This window comes from Haliotis cracherodii, unplaced genomic scaffold (assembly GCF_022045235.1).
Source record: "Haliotis cracherodii isolate W230 unplaced genomic scaffold, xgHalCrac1.p SCAF_15, whole genome shotgun sequence".
NCBI classification, from domain to species: Eukaryota; Metazoa; Mollusca; class Gastropoda; order Lepetellida; family Haliotidae; genus Haliotis; species Haliotis cracherodii.
Window position 1 is genome coordinate 16,164,460 of NW_027266270.1, and position 20,813 is coordinate 16,185,272.

Here is a 20,813-nt window from a genome sequence, read left to right on the forward strand (position 1 = left end):
AAACTTTGAAGCTGTGACAAATGAGAGGATGGTAAATAAGCTTGACTCAAAAGTGAAAATGGATGTGAAGTATGGAAAAAATGGATTATGATTCTCATTTGATGTTCCTGAATGTTATATCCACAAGAAAAAAACCTTTGTACAAGACATTTCAAGTTGACGAATAAGAGTTAATTACTTCATATTAGCTATTCATTTACAGAGACAAATAGCTAATTATGAAAAAATGTACGTTATTGTGTCGATAGAGCCGACAGTTTATCTATGAGAAATGACAGCTATTATTTCGATAAAACAAAGAACTAATTGAGAAAAGAATATAGGTCATTGTGTTTAAAATGAGCGGCAAAAGAAACTATACCGAGTTTGTATTTTATGGAATTGAAAATTGAAAAAACTGTTGGTAAATATGATTATGTCTATTTAACCTTCCCGCTTTCCTGCAACGGTTTGTAAAACGTAATCTGTGGCTTGGTAAAAAAAATTGGTTCAACGAAGACTGGGGTAAAAAAATGAATTTGCAACCACACGACTTCTATTTGGAATGTTATAAATTTGTGCCGATAAACGCAAATTTATTACTTTTGGAAGATAAGATTTCTAAGGTACCCATAAGCAGTTGTGAATTATGCAAAACAAGTTTTATTTAATTTTTAAAAGATTTAAATCAAATATATTTAAAATTATAAAACCATGTAGAAGTTTTCTTTAAGTGCTAATTACCCGCCAGAACACTTTATTTCTTTATACAATATCACTAAATTAAAATATTTTCAATTGAAAATAAAAATATATATGATAAAATCAAAAGAGACATAAAGTTTATTTTGCTCCTCGGTTTATATTACCCACGATATATCTGAGAAAAATGGCAGCAATTATTTCGAAAAGACAAAAACATTAATTATGAGAAGAATATAGGTTACTGTGTCGATATAATCCATGGTTAATGTGAGACAAATGACAGCTATTACTTTGATAAGAATTTATTATGAGTAGAATGTAAGCTAAAGTGTCGATAAAACCAGTGTTAATCTTTGAATAATGACAGTTCTTTTGTTTGAGAAAACAAAGAACTAATTATAAAATAATGATTGTTATTGTGTCGATATGACCAAATGATTATCTAAGGAAAATCACTGCTATAATTTTGATAAGGCAAAGCGCTTATTAAGAGAAGAATGTAAGTCATAGAGTCTAAATAACCAAAGGTTTGTCATAGAAGAATGACAGCTATAATTTTGATAAGTCAAAGAGCTTATTATGAGAAGAATGTCAGCTATTATTTCATTGTAATCAGTTGTTGGGAGGAAATGATGACAATGTGTTGAGGAAGACGTGACGTACCGAGGCAGTTTCTGCCGTCCTGATGCAGCTGATAGCCCCGGGGACACGTGCAGTGAGGCCCGTCAGCAGTGTCAACACATTTACGCTCACAGCCCCCGTTGTTAACGCCGCAAGACGCTGCAGGAGAAACACCCATACGTCGTCATAGATCGCCCGCACACCGGTACCACTGCCCCAAAGCAATAGCAGCTAACAGGTTCATATATTGCCTGCTTTTATATCGAGTCTCCTTTTCCACTTTCATATCGAATCTGCTTTTACAGTTGCGTTAACACACTTATTAAAACGTACCAAAGCCAATCATATTCGAGATTTGATGTATATTTTGAGCGGTGTGATTCTCATGTTATTAACTGTGGGTTGTTCTACGGGAGGCTGTCGAGATACAGAAGTAAAGAAGTGGAGAGAAACAGACATGCGTCTAGGCCCCAGAGAAGACTACCCAGTCTAACCCATGCATACAGAACAGTCGGTGCAGGCGTGTGAAGAGAAGAAGACTGAATACAGTCTAGGTATTTACGACAGAAAGACTCTACACATGTTTGTTTGTTTGTTGTTTAACGCCGCACTTGGCAATATTCCAGCTATATGACGGCGGTCTGTAAATAATCGGGTCTGGACCAGACAATCCAGTGATTGACATCATGAGCATCGATCCACGTTATTGGGATGGGATGACATACATCCAAGTCAGCGAGCCTGACCACCCGATCCCGTTAGTCGCCTCCTACGACAAGCATAGTCGCCTCCCTACACTTGTAACTCACATAGAATCGAGTGTGAATCTTTTCAACCAAAGAGATATAAATATAACACTTTTTAAAAAATAATTTGGCTCACTGGAGTTCATGTATCCGTAATACAAACTTCTTTATTTTAAAAAGTGTTTATATCCCTAAAGCAAGAAAAAAGGGAACAGATACACAGTGTACAATTTGTTTTGTTATTGAATTTCGTATCTACCTTATTCGACAGTGCAGTAAATGCATGTATGCTGACACTGCATTCACGTACTTATTTTGTTGCTATGAACATTTTACTGAGTATATAACACTTTTTGAGGCATGGTCTACAACAATTAGTGTTTCAGAGACGAAATGCAACGGGATAAACATAATAATTTAGACTCGAATGCTTCAACGTTGGCAAGGGAACTTCCTGTTATACAAAGATTCCCGGCGGTAAAGCCGTGTATACATAGTATATACATCTCTCCCACACATACCTTGAAGCACTAAGCTAGAGAACAAGGGACCTACCGATGCAGGTCTTCTGGTCTTCCCTTAAGACGTATTTGGCAGCACAGGCACACACGGGGCCATCGGGGGTATCTTGACACTTGTGCTGGCACCCGCCATTGCCGACCTGGCACGTCTCTGAAGAAACAAAATGTTTATGTTGATTGGGCGTGGTTATCTCGATGCCTAGTTCAGTTCCAAGTTAAAATACGCCCCTCACCTGAACACATTCCGAGAATGACTTGTTCAGTTCCAAGTTAAAATACAACCCTAACCTGAACACATTCCGAGAATGACTTGTTCAGTTCCAAGTTAAAATACGCCCCTCACCTGAACACATTTCGAGAATGACTTGTTCAGTTCCAAGTTAAAATACGCCCCCAACTTGAACACATTCCGAGAATGACTTGTTCAGTTCCAAGTTAAAATACGCCCCAAACTTGAACACATTCCGAGAATGACTTGTTCAGTCCGAAGTTAAAATATGCCCCAAACTTGAACACATTCCGAGAATGACTATCAATCTTGGCACCTCGTTTGGCGGTGGGTGGCACGCTGTAATTGTGCACAACAAGGGTCTGATCGAGACAAGCGAACCTACAGACTTCGGTCACTACAGAGGCACACAAACATCGTGTTCACCTCAGTCACATACGTTATCGCGGCCCCACTGGTACTGATTTCCTAGTTTCACTAATTCACGTGACTATCACATTACAATTCTACACAACCCAATTCTTATTGTTTTTTTCTATTTCTTTTCAACATTGTGCTGTCCTTTAAGAACAACCCCCTAGTCACGAGATAACTACATCTTCAATATAGTCCCAGTGGCATTTTGCGAATCCAGCACATTAAACAAAATCATCTTCAAGCCTATACACCTTTTCTACTTAAAACGTTGAAAGTTTCAGTCCAGAGAACCTATATTATAAATTTAAGTCAGACATTGAAAATATATGGAACACTTAAATACGTGACTTTATCTAACGAAGTAGGCAAATGTCGTTTTCAAAGTTAAAGAATATTTGCGACTTACGAACACAATCTTTGCCATTCTTGTGTATCCGGTATCCGTCTCGACATGCGCAGATGGTGCCTGCCTGGGGTGTAGTTTTGCAGTGGTGAGCGCAGCCCAGGTGCTGTCGACAATATGTTCCTACTGCACAGAACACACTGATAACACATATCATGGCTGTACACGGAACATACTCATAGCACATAGTATGTGTAACACACTGATAACACACATCATGGCTGTACACGGAACATACTCATAGCACATAGTATGTTTAACACACTGATAACACATATCATGGCTGTACACGGAACATACTCATAGCACATAGTATGTTTAACACACTGATAACACACATCATGGCTGTACACGGAACATACTCATAGCACATAGTATGTGTAACACACTGATAACACATATCATGGCTGTACACGGAACATACTCATAACACATAGTATGTTTAACGGAGCACAGTATAGGTGTCTGTAATTCCTTACGCAACTGCCTCCTTTAGGCGTGCAGGAAACATATGATCGTGGGTTTGAATCCTGGTTCGCTTTGATTCTAGGTTGTTCAGGACCGTACCCGCGCTCACCGGAGACAATATATATGCCGTAACAAGTTCAGTTATATCACGATGTGTTAGCTTAATGTGGGAGGAAAGCCCGAAGTGATGCAGGTCTCAGACGTTTACCACTTTGGTGATACCCACGAGCACGGGCATGGCGCTGACAAAACTGGAAACGTATTCGGGACGAACTGGGATTCGAACCCACGATCATAGGTTCGATGGCGTTCCCATAGGACGCAACTCACAGCGAATTGCGGCGCCTTAGACGTCTGGGCCACCGTGCCCACTGAATATTGAAACAGGGTTTCATGTTCTTTCCACATATGAAACCAAGACAACACTATTCCCAAAAACACATTCAAAGAAAAAGAGTTAACCTCTAATGATAGATATAAACACTATCAAGTTACTTTTGCACATGAGTATACTTCCATCATATGGACGCTGACATACATTTGCAGTTTCTTCCGTTCTCCTCCAGCGAGTAGCCGGCGTGACACTTGCACTGGTAGGACCCTATCGTGTTCTGGCACTGCTGTTGGCATCCACCCTTGTTCTCAAAACACTCGTTTTTGTCTGCCGACAAAGAAACACAATTGGGTATTAATTCCTGTCCGTCCTAAACCATAAACGTGACTTGGATTCAAATGCCGCTTCAATCATTATTTCAGCCAAATCGCTGAGGAGGATCACCACAAACAGGATATGGTGCTTCTCAAACGAAGGATCATAATCGGAGCGGATCTGGGATTCGAACCCATGACCAGCGGACCCTGCACATGGCTGCTAAGTAGTTTCAATGATACACGGGTCGACCATGCCCTACCTCTGTTGTGAGCTTGAACCAAATACAATTTAATTAAATGTTCCATCAAAAGGTGAGCAGAACCATTCGGTGCAGAGGGATGCATGGATCAGTTAGCAGTCCGACCAATGATTCAAGTCATTCTGAACCCATTCGGTTGTCTACAAACTCAAATGTTATTATGTATTTCAGTATAGCATTTTATGACAATCCTAATTACGTAGTGAACATATCTTAGTATTCACTGATGGCACAGCTGGGTCGTCACGTATGGGTCGCCGTCCATTAGGAAGACATCAGGATCACCAATTTACCTACGAGTATAGGACACTCTACTGCTACGGAAGCCAAACAGGCATAGTATTTTGTTGATGATCGCATTTACCATAGGCGGTATATTATATTCAAGTTGCCCACCCATGCAGTCGTGGCCATCTTTGATGACCTTGGGCCATACAATGAGCTGTATCGTTGAACCATAATTCATAAAAAGTAGTTCTACTAATGACGTCATGTTTAGAACAGGGTACGTTTAAAGATTACCTACCCTTGCAGTCGTGGCCACCCTTGGCGACCTTTGGGCCACACAATAGGCTGTGTCGTAAAACCATGACTTATAAAAAGTAGTTCTACTAATGACGTCATGTTTAGAACAGGGTACGTTTAAAGATTACCTACCCTTGCAGTCGTGGCCACCCTTGGCGACCTTTGGGCCACCTAATAGGCTGTGTCGTAAAACTATGACTTATAAAAAGTAGTTCTACCAATGACGTCATGTTTAGAACAGGGTACGTTTAAAGATTACCTACCCTTGCAGTCGTGGCCACCCTTGGCGACCTTTGGGCCACCTAATAGGCTGTGTCGTAAAACCATGACTTATAAAAAGTAGTTCTACCAATGACGTCATGTTTAGAACAGGGTACGTTTAAAGTTTACCTACCCTTGCAGTCGTGGCCATCTTTGTCGAGTTCGAACCCAGACAGGCAGCTGCAGGAATAGTTGCCAGGGCTATTCTGACACGAGTGTACGCAGCCGCCATTCTCAAACTCACACTCGTCGTCGTCTGAAGAAATAAAATGGTACGACGTTGTATTTGTTTGTTTATTTGTTGTTTAACGCCGCTGTCTGACGGCTGCCTGTAAATAACTGACCAGACAAACCAGTGATTAATTGTATGAGCCACGTCCCACAACGCCCCACAAATCATTTTGTCGACACCTGCGACCTGTACGGTTTGCTTGGGTCCCATCAGAGGTCACGCCATGATGCTGTCTTTAATCAGCAAAAGCAAATATGTCACATTAATACAGTGGGTTTGTCATTGTTTAGAATCATCAACCATTTAATCATCATACTCAGGATCCATGAACGATTAGTTCCTTAATTCCGGACATGTTAATTCTGTTATAGATATATATGATAACAGGTTTTTAACATTATTCCAGCTGTATCACAGCGGGGGACACCAAGCATAGCATAATGTTCTATGAATAAGTTGAACTTTGAATTGGAACAAACATTGAACAGATAAAAAAACACATACCAACACATATCTTTCCGTTTCCATAGAAACCTGTTTTACAGCGGCACTGGTACGATCTTCTTGAGTTGAGACACACTGCGTCCTTGTGGCAGGTGTGGGTGCCCCTCTCACAGTCCTGGCCTGCAACACAGAACACCAGACTTCACACAGTGGACGTCACGCAAGCCGAACAAGTGAGTGAGTGAGTTGGGTTTGACGCCGCTTTTAACAATATAACAGTTATATCGCGGCGTGTCAGCTTAATGTGGGAGGAAAACCCGAAGTGCTGCAGGTTTTAGACGTTAACCACTTTGGTGAAACCCACGAGCACGGGCATGGTGCTGATAAACCTAGAAACATAATCGGGGCGAACCGGGACTCGAACCCACGCAAGCGGAACTAGCTCATTAGGTAGCATTGTCAGTTATATTTAATTGTGATTTTCACTTTGCGCAGTTATTTTGGAATATGAAACATCGAGATTCAAACAATGCTTAATGTTGCGCGAGTGCGTGCGTGCATATGTGCGTCTCGGTGTGCGTGCATGCATGTGTGTGTGAATTTATGTGCGTGTTTGAGTGAGCGTGTGTATATGTGTGTGCGTGCATGCATGTGTGTGCGTGCGTATGCGTGTGTGTGTATGTGCGCCTGTGTGTGCGTGTGTATGTGTGTGCCTGTGTGCATTCGTGTGTGAATGTGCGTGCGTTCTAGAGTGTATATGTGTGCGTGCGTGCGTGCATATATATGTGACGATATACTGACATAAGAGGGGCACATGTTTGACAAGAATCATACTCTAGACGATATACTGACATGAGAGGGGGCATATGTTTGACAAGAATCATACTCTAGACGATATACTGACATGAGGGGTACGTGTTTGACAAGGATCATACTCTAGACGATATACTGACATAAGAGGGGGCACATGTTTGACAAGTGGCATACTCTAGACGATATACTGACATGAGAGGGGGCACATGTTTGACAAGTGGCATACTCTAAACATTATACGGACATGAGAGGGGGCACATGTTTGACAAGAATCATACTCTAGACGATACGAGGACATAAGAGGGGGCACATGTTTGACAAGTGGCATACTCTAGACGATATACTGACATAAGAGAGGGCACATGTTTGACAAGAAGCATACTCTAGACGATATACTGACATAAGAGAGGGCACATGTTTGACAAGGAGCATACTCTAGACGATATACTGACATAAGAGAGGGCACATGTTTGACAAGAAGCATACTCTAGACGATACAAGGACATAAGAGGGGGCACATGTTTGACAAGTGGCATACTCTAAACATTATACTGACATGAGAGGGGGCACATGTTTGACAAGAATCATACTCTAGACGATATACTGACATGAGATGGGGCACGTGTTTGACAAGAAGCATACCTTAGACGATATACTGACATGAGAGGGGGCACATGTTTGACAAGAAGCATACTCTAGACATTATACTGACATGAGAGGGGGCACATGTTTGACAAGAAGCATACTCTAGACATTATACTGACATGAGAGGGGGCACATGTTTGACAAGTGGCATACTCTAGACGATATACTGACTTAAGAGAGGGCACATGTTTGACAAGAAGCATACTCTAGACGATATACTGACATGAGAGGGGGCACATGTTTGACAAGAAGCATACTCTAGACGATACAAGGACATAAGACGGGGCACATGTTTGACAAGGAGCATACTCTAGACGATATACTGACTTAAGAGAGGGCACATGTTTGACAAGAAGCATACTCTAGACATTATACTGACATGAGAGGGGGCACATGTTTGACAAGTGGCATACTCTAGACGATATACTGACATGACAGGGGGCACTTGTTTGACAAGGATCATACTCTAGACGATATACTGACATGAGAGGGGGCACATGTTTGACAAGAAGCATACTCTAGACGATACGAGGACATAAGAGGGGGCACATGTTTGACAAGGAGCATACTCTAGACGATATACTGACATGAGAGGGGGCACATGTTTGACAAGAAGCATACTCTAGACGATATAATGACATGAGAGGGGCACATGTTTGACAAGGAGCACACTCTAGACGATATACTGACATGAGAGGGGGCACATGTTTGACAAGAAGCATACTATAGACGATATAATGACATGAGAGGGGCACATGTTTGACAAGAGGCATACTCTAGACGATATACTGACATGACAGGGGGCACTTGTTTGACAAGGATCATACTCTAGACGATATACTGACATGAGAGGGGGCACATGTTTGACAAGAAGCATACTCTAGACGATACGAGGACATAAGAGGGGGCACATGTTTGACAAGGAGCATACTCTAGACGATATACTGACATGAGAGGGGGCACATGTTTGACAAGAAGCATACTATAGACGATATAATGACATGAGATGGGGCACATGTTTGACAAGAGGCACACTCAAGACGATGTACTGACATGACAGGGGGCACCTGTTTGGCAACAACCATACTGCAGACGATGTACCGACCTAGCACGGTTACCAGGTAAATAAAGAGAACTCTAAATCTAGCCAGTTCACTCCATTCACACAGTTCTTCACCGTCGTCTGTCATCGCCACTGTAACCACAATTTCCTTGACGAGCGAGGCGCTAATAAAAGGCCCATTTAACTGTCTGGGAGAAATCACCTGGTTGACGTACAACAGGGAGCCATCACTCACGACACAGACTGGGGAGCGTTTACAGTCAGCCTCAAGATGTGACTAGTCCGAATGCGAACCTCAATGGCGTTAATTACAAACAAACATGGCGGAAGAACGGCGGGATCCCTTGTTACACGCGAGCTTCCCACAGTAAACACCTTTATCTTTGCACACAGGGAGAGATCATGTCATAGATAACATTTCGTTTTTAACTACTTTCATATATATTACAGAGAACCTGAATAAAACAGTTTATGGAAACTAAGTTTGTAAAGATATTCTTTGACGTGGATGCGATACGGATCTGGACAGCAAGAAGGCAATATGGCATACGATAGGATGAACGAAAACTAGACACTTAGCATATTAAAGAGCCGCATTTCATCATCAAAGGAACGAGATAAACATATTTAGTAAACTTGAGTAAATTAAACAAACATTAAAAGCAGAACCCATGCTTATAACGTTTTGAGAGTCTTGGCGGATGAGGCCGGTGTTGATGTCAATACTGGTTTTCAATTTAATTTTCAATTTTTCGTCCAATGGTATCTGTTTCTTCAGATAATCAAGACTGTTTATTCTCTGACGTTGACGTTTTAGATTGTCTGTCGGTATAACGCGAATCAAGTATACAGTGAAACCTTATTCATTTGGACTGTAATGTCACTAAATCGTCCAAATCGTCCAGACCTTTCCGGACAAACACGGGTACGCAGTAACGCCACTTTGCGCATATATTAACGTCAAAAACGTAAAGGGTGTTCCGGATTAATCGGAATTCACAGTACTCGACATTAACGTTGATAACATTTACATCTATGCAATTGGGTTGAAAAATAGTAAGGGACCTTATGACAACACTGTATATTGAGTGAGTGAGTGATTCCACACACCCCACCACCATCCAACCCCAGTGTGTGTGTGTCTGTCTGTGTGTGTTTTTGTGAGTCTGTGTGTGTGTCTGTGTTGTTCTACGTCGCACATTTAGGGAATACAACCCGGGCCTTCGCCGTGTCCAGCGAATACAACTCATTACAGCGAATGGGGACACTTTGGGAGACTGGGCCATCAGAGCCCCCAAAAGAGATGTGTTTACTGCTGTGTTCGGTGAATTGCAATCAGCCGAGATGCTGAGGCAAATGATATAACGGTCTCACTTTTGTTGCACATAAACACCCCAGTCAACAACTGCTGTGGCCATACAGACCCTGAAACAAATGTATCCAATACAGCCCATGCAAGTCTAAATATCTGGCAAGTCTAGATTACTGCAGTATCTGAAAATGAAGAAAGTCTCTATGCTCCTTTTTATTATATTTTATTACTATAATTTGACACCGTCGTTTTTGTGTAAGATATGTTCATCTCAGAGACTAGATTTTAGTCCACATCTTATACAGCTGTTCAGTATATTCGCCTGTTACGGGGCATGTATTTTCCGACTTTTTGAAATGTCTACATTGCCCCGACTTAACAGAAAGATGTAACAGATGGGAATACAAGTGTTTCATACAGATACTCGACTGCACACATCCCCTGATCACTTGTCTGATAAACTTCTCAAGAAAATCACATTCCTTGGCATGCATTAGTCAAGAAGTCAAACGCATAGATACGTTGTTCTTCTTCAAATAGTTTACACGTACATTCTATATCGTTTGAAGAGAGCCGAGACTGTATGGCCGTTGACATCAAAGGAAGGGGAGTGAAATAAGAAGCTAATACAAACTGGGCACCTATCACGGCCATGACATTGTCAGCTGTAACATATCTACTGCGCATCACAGTGTTATGTAACTGACCTTAGAATCACGTCGCTGTGTGGAGCCTGCGATAGGCGGGCCGCTTAATGAAAACTACTAAATCATAGCCGCTGACACCTATTTGTTAGATTATTGCCAAAAGGCATGTTTACCTGCCTACTTATTGAGTAAAATAAACATAACATCCTCTGTCTCTCTGATAACGCCATTAGATCATCAACAAGTCTTTTTTTCTTGTTTTTATTCACACTGTCGTTGGGTGGTCGTCAAATTTAATGTTTAAAATGGTCTAAGTTTGCATATGGAGGTTTTTCCTCTCTCCGAGGTACAAAGAGAATATTTTACTTGGGATCACTGAGCACTGCATAGGTCTCGAGTCCTCAGATTTCGCATCTCATAGCGGATTCTTTGCAAGCCTGTATATTTAACACTCGTAAACGTGTCCTATGTTCCCTGTATTGTAAGCAAAATATCTCTTTCCTGTGATAAGAGGAGTTTGCAATTTACCGTACACATTCGAATACATGTAAATACCAAAACTAACCGAAAGATAACACAATTGGTGATGCAAGTACCAAATCTAAACAATGTTGAAAATCTTTATCTGGCACTTATCTAGGTTTGGGTTCGAATCCTAGATACACATGTTTGGCTATTTGATCATCCTCGATTATCCGGGGCATTATATCTCCAGGCTGTTATGACGACACCGTTGATCCATCAGTTATATACCTTCGTTTAGGTAGTGATATAACATCTCATACTGCTTATCAGTAACGTGACTGCCTCCGTGGTCAGATGGCGTCCGCCCGGAGAGCTGAAGGTGCGGGCTTCGATCCCCGGCCGCGTCATACCAAAAGAGTTAAAAGATGGTACTTGTTGTTACCCTGTCTTGCGCTCGGCAATCAGGGGTTAAAACAAGGACTGGCTCGGTGTCAGAATACTGTGTCTGAGGGGGGCTTATATGTTTAACTGCGGCATGGCATGTAATTGGGCTAGCACTATAAAATAGGCATAAGTAAGGACTGGTGAAATAAAGCAAGTAAGGGAAGAGTGAATATTATCCTACCCTATTTTCTATCCCTGGGATGAAATTCTCTTGTGAATATGAACCAATACCAGTGTGTTTAATCCTACCCTAAACGACAGTCTAGAGTAAAACCTCCCCCGGGATATTATTTAGGAAGGATATAAGCCTTGCTTACACATGCACGTCGACATATAAGTGCAATAATCTTCGACGCGACGTTAAACCCCATTTCACCTCACTTATCAGTAACGTTCTCTCGCATATTGTTTGTGGACGGTTATTTTTAATGTTGTGTTTCCGACTAAAAACGAAGCTATGGTAACGAATACTTCCTGGGTATCTATGATTGATTGTAGAGTAGACATATTACACACTATTTTGTCGAGGATGATCTGATATGTCTATTTTAAAGATAAAATAAAGATGTGTTTCTCAGTTATAGTGAATACTGGCATACCGATCAATGTACTTGATATAATTGTCTGCAATGAGCGAGGGAGAGAATAAGCATGGTAGCTTTTAGCAATATTCCAGCAATATCACGACGGGGGACACAAGATATGGGCTTTCACACATTGTACCCATGTCGGGAATCGAACCCGGGTCTTCGGCGCGACCAGCGAGTGCTTTAACAAGGAGGCTACCCCACCATCCCTTGTCTACAATGAACGTCGATAGTGAGTTCATAGTGAGTGAGTGAGTGAGTATGGTTTTACGCCGCCTTTAGCAATATTCCAGCAATATCGCAGCGGGAGACACCAGAAATGGGCTTCACACATTGTACCCATGTCGGGAATCGAACCCGGGTCTTCGGCGTGACGAGCGAACGCTTTAACCATTAGGCTACCCGACCGCCCCGGCGGTGTAAAACATTTGGTGACTATTTACAGCTGGCTACCAAAGCGGTTTCACGCTTCCCAGACGCTACATTCACGAAAGATTTTGCTAACTGCCATATGAGAGAGGGCACAGGTTATACAGCAATAACAGCCACACTTAACTGTCCAGAGTTGCGCCCCTTACCTGAAATGGTCGCGGGTTCTCTCCGAAAATAACACTTTATATGACATCACCATGTTCGTGGATTTTACCGATGAAGTAACGTCTCCGACTTGTGTCACTCTTACAGTTATTGTCAAACTTCATTTATATTCGGATTTTCAGACAATAATACGGTAGGTAACGATGAGGTTGGTTTAGATAAAGCTGAACAGATCTGCATCAGCTGAGCGACCGCCTTCGTGGTCTAATGGCAGAGCGTCTGCCCAAAGAGCGGCCGCGTCATACCAAAAGACGTTGAAGGCTGGTACTTGTTGTTACCCTGCCTGTGGCTCGGCATTTAGGGGCTGAAACATGGACTGTCGGCTCGGATCAGTATACAGTCTGAATGGGGTATTCATATTAAACTGCGGTATGGTATCTCGGTGGGCTAATGTTATAAAACGGCATAAGTCCGGAATAGTACAAGCAGACACACACACACACGCTCGCACGCGTGCTTGCACGTCGCTATATAAGTGCAGTACTCTTTACTCCACGTTAAACTCAATTTCTCCTAAAGAGCTTGGTTTATTTGAAGAAAACAGATCATTGTTTATAGTAAACGAGAGCACAATCAACTGCGGCAATAGCAAAATGTATAGAACAGTCGACTTCTAATCCTACAGAGGTAAGAGTAATGAACCTCGGATTAAAGGTACAGATTTCTTGTGGCGAGTTCACCCGCATGATATGACTCGAAACATTTACTAAATAGTTTACGGTTGCTACCTCAAAACGGATTTCAAAATTAAATGCGGAGGCGATTTGTTCCACTTTGCTATGGGAACAAAGACAAGTGTGAGAGATTGGTTATGGACATTTTCACCCGAGATAACCTCGTCACACTGGAAGGTGAGGTAAGGTGAAACGAGGATGAATATCGTCTCACATTCATCACTGAAACAGTGAGTGAGTGCGTGAGTGAGTATGGTTTTACGCCGCCTTTAGCAATATTCCAGCAATATCACGGCGGGGGACACCAGAAATGGGCTTCACACATTGTACCCATGTCGGGAATCGAACCCGGGTGATCGGCGTGACGAGCGAACGCTTTAACCACTAGGCTACCCGACCGCCCCCTGAGACAGTGATGTATGTGCAGGTGTGTGTGCACTGAGAAAAAGTCTAGTGAATTCCATTAACTTAATGAGTAACAGCATCCAGAAGGTTCGTAAACAGCGAATTTACTATCATCCCTGGTAAATTGCACGAGGTCGCGGTGGAAAGAGGGGAATGTCCCAGTAACTCTCAATTCATTAAAAATTATGGAGCCGAGCCCCCTCCAGTTTAATCCTTAACAGCTAAAAGCTATAATTTTGTTTTCAACAGGTTACTATATCAATGTTCATATTTAAAGCAATTTGATTAACATCTGAGAGAAGAACTATGGTAAACATTATATCTTCCTTGTTCAGACTTCCATATTTACTATAATCCTCGTCAGCTTGTAATTACAACCTGCAAGCGACTGATAAAATACTAGTTTATGAGCCCACGAAAGTATTATGAGCGTTGTACCATGTATTGTAAATATCAGCACGTAACGGAGCTTGGTTCACTTGCAACAGCGGCAGGGAACGTCTTCCTCGTGCATAACGCAAGGGCGACTCACACAGAATGCATACAGGCTTCAAAGATTTCTCGTTTATTTTTCAAATATTTTTCAAAGTGCAAAAGTAGGGATGTGTTTTAAGTAGGGGAATATCCTCGTAACTCGGGGCACCGGCTCCATTATTTTGAAGGGATTGAGAGAATGACGCCACAGATGTGTTTCAATTCAGTTTCGGCGTCAAGACCACGTGACAGTCCTCACTTCCGCCTTGGTCGGTGTGAGGCTCGCCATTTTGAGACAAGGATATGATCAAAAAGCAGAATGTTAGCTATTGGCCTTGTAACGTTGTTCATGTCATTTTTTCATAATTGACAAAATTTAAAACTTTATAGAATGTACTCAATAAGGAAGGGAGGTGTGTTAGGTTTGCAAGTGTAAAACAATATTTGTTTATTTTATTAACCTGTCAATTACGTTTTCGTAGTATTGTGTAAATAAACTTACTATGCCACTGAAAATCATTATATGTTATCTCTCACCTGTATTGTTTGTGTTATTTTTTAAATATTTTGTTTGCAAATTGTATTCAGTAGCTGTCAACAGGGATCGCAAATGATCAAGAAACGAGCCTTTTATAAAGTGTTGTAGAAAAACAAGCTTAGTAAATACAACATTGTCGTTAGTAAATCATGAGGATAATGTTCTTTGAAAGGTGGATGTAATCTCAACGAACTGATTAGTAAACTGTACTAGTTTTCGATAGGCAACCTATACTAATCTAATTAGCAAACATTTACTGGTTAGTAAAGTCTCCTAACATGTTAGTGTCTGAGAGGACAGTGAGATTCACAAAGTAAGTAAACTTCACAAACTTTTTCTGTCAGTGTGTGCGTGTGTGCGTGCGTGGATGTTTGCTCTAGTCCGGATGTTTGTGGTTTAACGCCGCACTCAGCAATATTCCAGCTATATGACGGCGGTCTGTAAATAATCGAGTCTGGACCAGACAATCCAGCTTTTGACATCATGAGCATCGATCCAAGCAATTGGGATACGATGACATGCATCAACCAAGTTAGCGAATATGACCACCCGATCCCGTTAATCGACTCTTATGACAAGCATAATCACCATGCCAATGATAGACATTGATACCCAACTCAGACACATTATACTGACTTCGAGCCGTCCTTGTATTAGCCCCTTAATGCCGAGCGCCAGGCAGGATAACAGCAGTTACCACCTGTTTATTACTTTTGGTATGTCGCATCCAGAGAACCGAACTACTGACCTTCCGCACTAGACCAAGTTCAGGAAAGAACTGTCAGTTGGCATCAAACGTAAACGGGGGTACGGGTGGCCCAGTTGTCTAATGCGCCGCGATTCGCTATGCAGAGTTGCGTCCCCTGGACACGCCAGAAACCTATGATTGTGGGTTCGAATCCCGTTTCACCCCAATTATGTTTCTAGGTTTGTCAGCACCATACCCGTGCTCGTGGGTTTCACCGAAGTGGTAAACGTCTGAGACCTGCATCACTTCGGGCTCTCCTGCCACATCAAGCAGACACGCCGTGATATAACTGGAATAATGTTAAAAGCGGCGTTAAACCCAACTCACTCACTCACTCATCAGACGTAAATGACCAATGGGCTAAAGTACCATCAAAATACTGGACTTGATAGATGGGTTAACGTTCAGACTTTTACCTGAATGTCACATGCAACAAATGACGCTATTATTTGGAATCCCAAAATTCTAGATCCCTTGGATCGTAATATCCGGAATTGATTTTCCCTGACGTTTGATCATCTTTAAGTTACAAAGTCGACACAATTTATGGATAACAACTTCTTTAATTACTGTAAAGGCGACGTTTCGGTATAGATCCTTTTACCGTTGTCAAGCATGACTGGGTCTGCTTTGGTATCCGTCAACTTCTAAGTAATGCCAAACAATTCATCTTCAATAATTTCGCTTTCAATTACGAAATCGTAAGAAAACTTTCTTGAATTCAACTGAAGAATTCTCTTGCATTCCTCACTTGCTGGTTGAACCCTGTTCAAGATTTAATTTTCTCAGAGGAAAATATCACATGGTCGTTAACAAAATGATGTATGTATTTGAGGAAGTATTTTGAGCATTTCACGTAAAAACACGAGATAGCAGAACGTTTTAATTGATACCACTGCTAACTGACAGCAGTTGAGTGTCTGACGCATACTAATCAGTGTAGATATATCACGTCTTTACCAAACGAGCCAAACGTGTTGAAAAAATAAATTAGCTACGTATATGACATATACAATTTAAATAACTACATAAAATATAAACTGAAACATAAATTATCACTTGAATTCGGGTGGAAAAAAACACTTGTTTCTTCGTTCAATGTTTCACTTCCAAAACGGATTTAGATAAATAATTATGTAGGTAAATGAGGTAATTCAAGACTTGGGAAGTGAAGGCGAGGAAGGTGGAGGGGTGGGGAAGCTGGAGGAGTGAAGTGAGGGTTTGACGGTAAGGTGAAATGGGGTTTAACGTCGCGTCCAAGATTAGTGCACTTATATAGCGACGTGCATGCACGCACGTGTGTGTGTGTGTGTGTGTGTGTGTGTGTGTGTGTGGCTGCTGGTACCAGTCCGGACTGGTGCCGATTTATATAGCTACTGAGATACCATGCCGCAGTTTAACATGAATACCCCACTCAGACACAGTATACTGACTCCGAGCCGACCAGTCCTTGTTTTAGCCCCTTAATGCCGAGCGCCAGACAGGGTAACAACAAGTACCATCTTTTAACGTCTTTTGGTATGACGCTGCCGGGGATCGAAACCGGACCTTCCGCTCTCCGGGCGGACGCTCTACAACCGGGTTTGAGGGGTGGACAAGGAGCTGAGGCGGGCAGGGTGCAGGAGTTGTGGAAGTACAGGGTGGAGACGAGGATGGTCGGGAAGCGTCTGGATGGTGGTAGATGGGCAGTAGGTACAAGTAGATTCACATACAGAAACACCGAGTCGTACACTTCACAGTGCTGTCTAAAACTGCAAGGCCTCAAAGCCAAGTGACTTAAATAACTTACTTAAATGCACAGAATTTCGGTATGAAAAATAACAAGAAATACACAAACTAAAACAGCGCCGAAATTGATTTTCTTCCTGTCTCGGCCTCATTTTCCCCACATCAGCGCAGTTCCCCTCATCCCGAGTGTGAGGTGTAATAGCTTTTACTGCCTGGATATAGCGGACGCAGGCCACGCGTGACGCTGCGTAATGAGGCAGGTTGGAAACATCCATGACGGGAGAGAGGCTTGTTAACATTACCCTATACATCTACACTCTCATCATCAGTTCATTTCATTTACCATTAACAGGAGCATCCCTGCCCCTCATGTTCAGGTTGAACATGCTTATCTATTTCTGAGAATTCTTCATTAGTATTAGTAGTGCAGTTTTTGTTCTTGTTGCACTTCTCCGTCTAGGCTTGGTACCTTCACAAAGCACCATTGAGCGCTACTTGGCTTGGTACCTTCACAAAACACCATTGAGCGCTACTTGGCTTGGTACCTTCACAAAGCACCATTGAGCGCTACTTGGCTTGGTACCTTCACAAAGCACCATTGAGCGCTACTTGGCTTGGTACCTTCACAGAGCACCATTGAGCGCTACAAAGCTTAGTACCTTCACAAAGCACCATTGATCGTTACAACTGCGATCAGACAAACTCACAGACACTCGGTACCTATACGAACTGAATCGTTCACTTCAAATGCCGAGATCGAGCTCATTCATTCTTTAACATGGAGAGATCGAGCTCATTCATTCTTTAACATGGAGAGATCGAACATTGCATTGTTTAACATGGAGAGATCGAGCTCATTCATTCTTTAACATGGAGAGATCGAACATTGCATTGTTTAACATGGAGAGTTCGAGCACATTCATTGTTTAACATGGAGATCGAACTCATCCATTATATTGTTGAACATGGAGAGATCGAAATCCTTCATTCTTTAACATGGAGAGATCGAACTCATTCATTCTTAACATGGAGAGATCGAACTCATTCATTCTTTGACATGGACGGATCGAAGACATTCATTTCCTTCACATAAACAGATTGAGCTCATTCAATCACTTCACACGCAGAAATCGAACGCATTAATGCTTTAATAGGGAGAGATCGAACACATTCATTCTTTAAAATAGAGATCTATCACATTCATTCTTTAACATGGAGAGATCGAAATCATGCATTCTTTAACATGGAGAGATCGAAATCATTCATTCTTTAACACGGAGAGTTCGAACTCATGCATTCTTTCACACACAGAGATCGAACACATTCATTCTTTAACATGGAGAGAGCGAAATCATTCATTCTTTACCATGGAGAGATCATGTTCATTCATTCTTTCACATGGAGTGATCGAACTCATTCATTCTTTCACATGGAGGGGCGGTCGGGTAGCCTAGTGGTTAAAGCGTTCGCTCGTCACGCCGATCACCCGGGTTCGATTCCCGACATGGGTACAATGTGTGAAGCCCATTTCTGGTGTCCCCCGCCGTGATATTGCTGTAATTGTGCTAAAAGCGGCGTAAAACCATGCTCACTTACTCACTCACTCACTTTCACATGGAGAGATCGAACTCATTCATACTTTCACATGGAGAGATCGAACTCATTCATCCTTTAACATGGAGAGTTCGAACTCATTCACTCTTTAACATGGAGATATCGAACTCATTCATTCTTTAACATGGATAGTACGAACTCATTCACTCTTTAACATGGAGAGCTCGAACTCATTCATTCTTTTACACAGAGAGATCGAAGGCATTCATTCTTTGACATGGAGAGTTCGATCACATTCATTCTTTAACAAGGAGAGATCGAACGCATTCATTTGTTAACATGGAGAGATCGAACGCATTTGCTCTTTAACATGGAGAGATCGATATCATTCATTCTTTGACATGGAGAGATCGAACGCATTTGCTCTTTAACATGGAGAGATCGATATCATTCATTCTTTCACATGGAGAGATCGAACGCATTTGCTCTTTAACATGGAGAGATCGAATTCATTCATTCTTTTACATGGAGAGATCGAACGCATTTGCTCTTTAACATGGAGAGATCGATATCATTCATTCTTTTACATGGAGAGATCGAACGCATTTGCTCTTTAACATGGAGAGATCGAAAGCATTCATTATTTACCATGGAGAGATCGAACTCATTCATTCTTTGACAAGGAGAGATCGATCACATTCATTGTTTAACATGGAGAGATCGAAGTCATTATTCTTTAACATGGAGAGATCGAACACATTCATTCTTTAACATGGCCCGCCGTGATATTGCTGGAATATTGCTAAAAGCGGCGTAAAACCATACTCACTCACTTTAACATGGAGATCGAAATCATTCATTCTTTGACATGGAGAGATCGATCACATTCATTCTTTAACATGGAGAGATCGAACTCATTCATTCTTTGACATGGAGAGATCGATCACATTCATTCTTTAACATAGAGTGATCGAAATCATTATTCTTTGACATGGAGAGATCGAACACATTCATTCTTTAACATTGAGAGATTGACCGCATTCATTTATAACACGGAGAGATCGACCGCATTCATTCTTTAACACGGAGAGATCGATCACATTCATTCTTTAACATGGAGAGATCGACCGCATTCATTCTTTAACATGGAGAGATCGAACTCATTCATTCTTTTATATGGAGAGATCGAACGCATTCATTCCATAACACGGGCATACCGGCCCCACTCACCATAATTGGAGAGGAGGGAAATAATCACTCACTCACCCACACTCAACACTGGAAGCAGCAAATGTTACGTAATGCTGAAGGTATAGCAGGTCACTCGGCTCCTGGGGTTATACAAATCTTAACATTTATCTAGTGCTTCGTCAACACACTCACAAAGTCCATAAGTCAGGCGTTAGAATTGCATTTATTGTTGTAATCGACCCGAGATCTCCGCCAGTCTGCCTGATGTAATCCTGGTTGGATTTGCGTGTCATATCGCCGCCTTGGTCATACTGAAGTGTATCCTCCCAACTGGTACTGGTCTCATGTCATGTTACTCTCTGACAATCCGACATAGGCCTACCAAATCGATTTTCAGAGATAACATGGATTAAAGAGTAAATGTGGGTAGCGAAAGTCTTGCAGTGGGGTAAATTGGTTACACTCT

At 41.8% G+C, this 20,813-nt stretch overlaps 1 protein-coding gene across 3 annotated transcripts in view; it reads right to left on the minus strand.

The window, feature by feature from the left end:
- Nucleotides 1–20,813, minus strand: part of LOC139462315 (signal peptide, CUB and EGF-like domain-containing protein 1) — a 120,451-nt gene that overhangs the window by 19,290 nt on the left and 80,348 nt on the right. For 2 of the 3 annotated variants that reach the window (XM_071243949.1, XM_071243951.1), the window contains 6 exons: nt 6,523–6,642; nt 5,920–6,042; nt 4,628–4,750; nt 3,625–3,747; nt 2,607–2,723; nt 1,348–1,464 (listed from right to left, as the gene is read on the minus strand). In XM_071243949.1, the coding sequence (XP_071100050.1) occupies nt 1,348–1,464; nt 2,607–2,723; nt 3,625–3,747; nt 4,628–4,750; nt 5,920–6,042; nt 6,523–6,642 (723 nt within the window). The remainder of the gene's footprint in view (nt 1–1,347; nt 1,465–2,606; nt 2,724–3,624; nt 3,748–4,627; nt 4,751–5,919; nt 6,043–6,522; nt 6,643–20,813) is intronic. The other variant, XM_071243950.1, reaches the window with a different exon arrangement.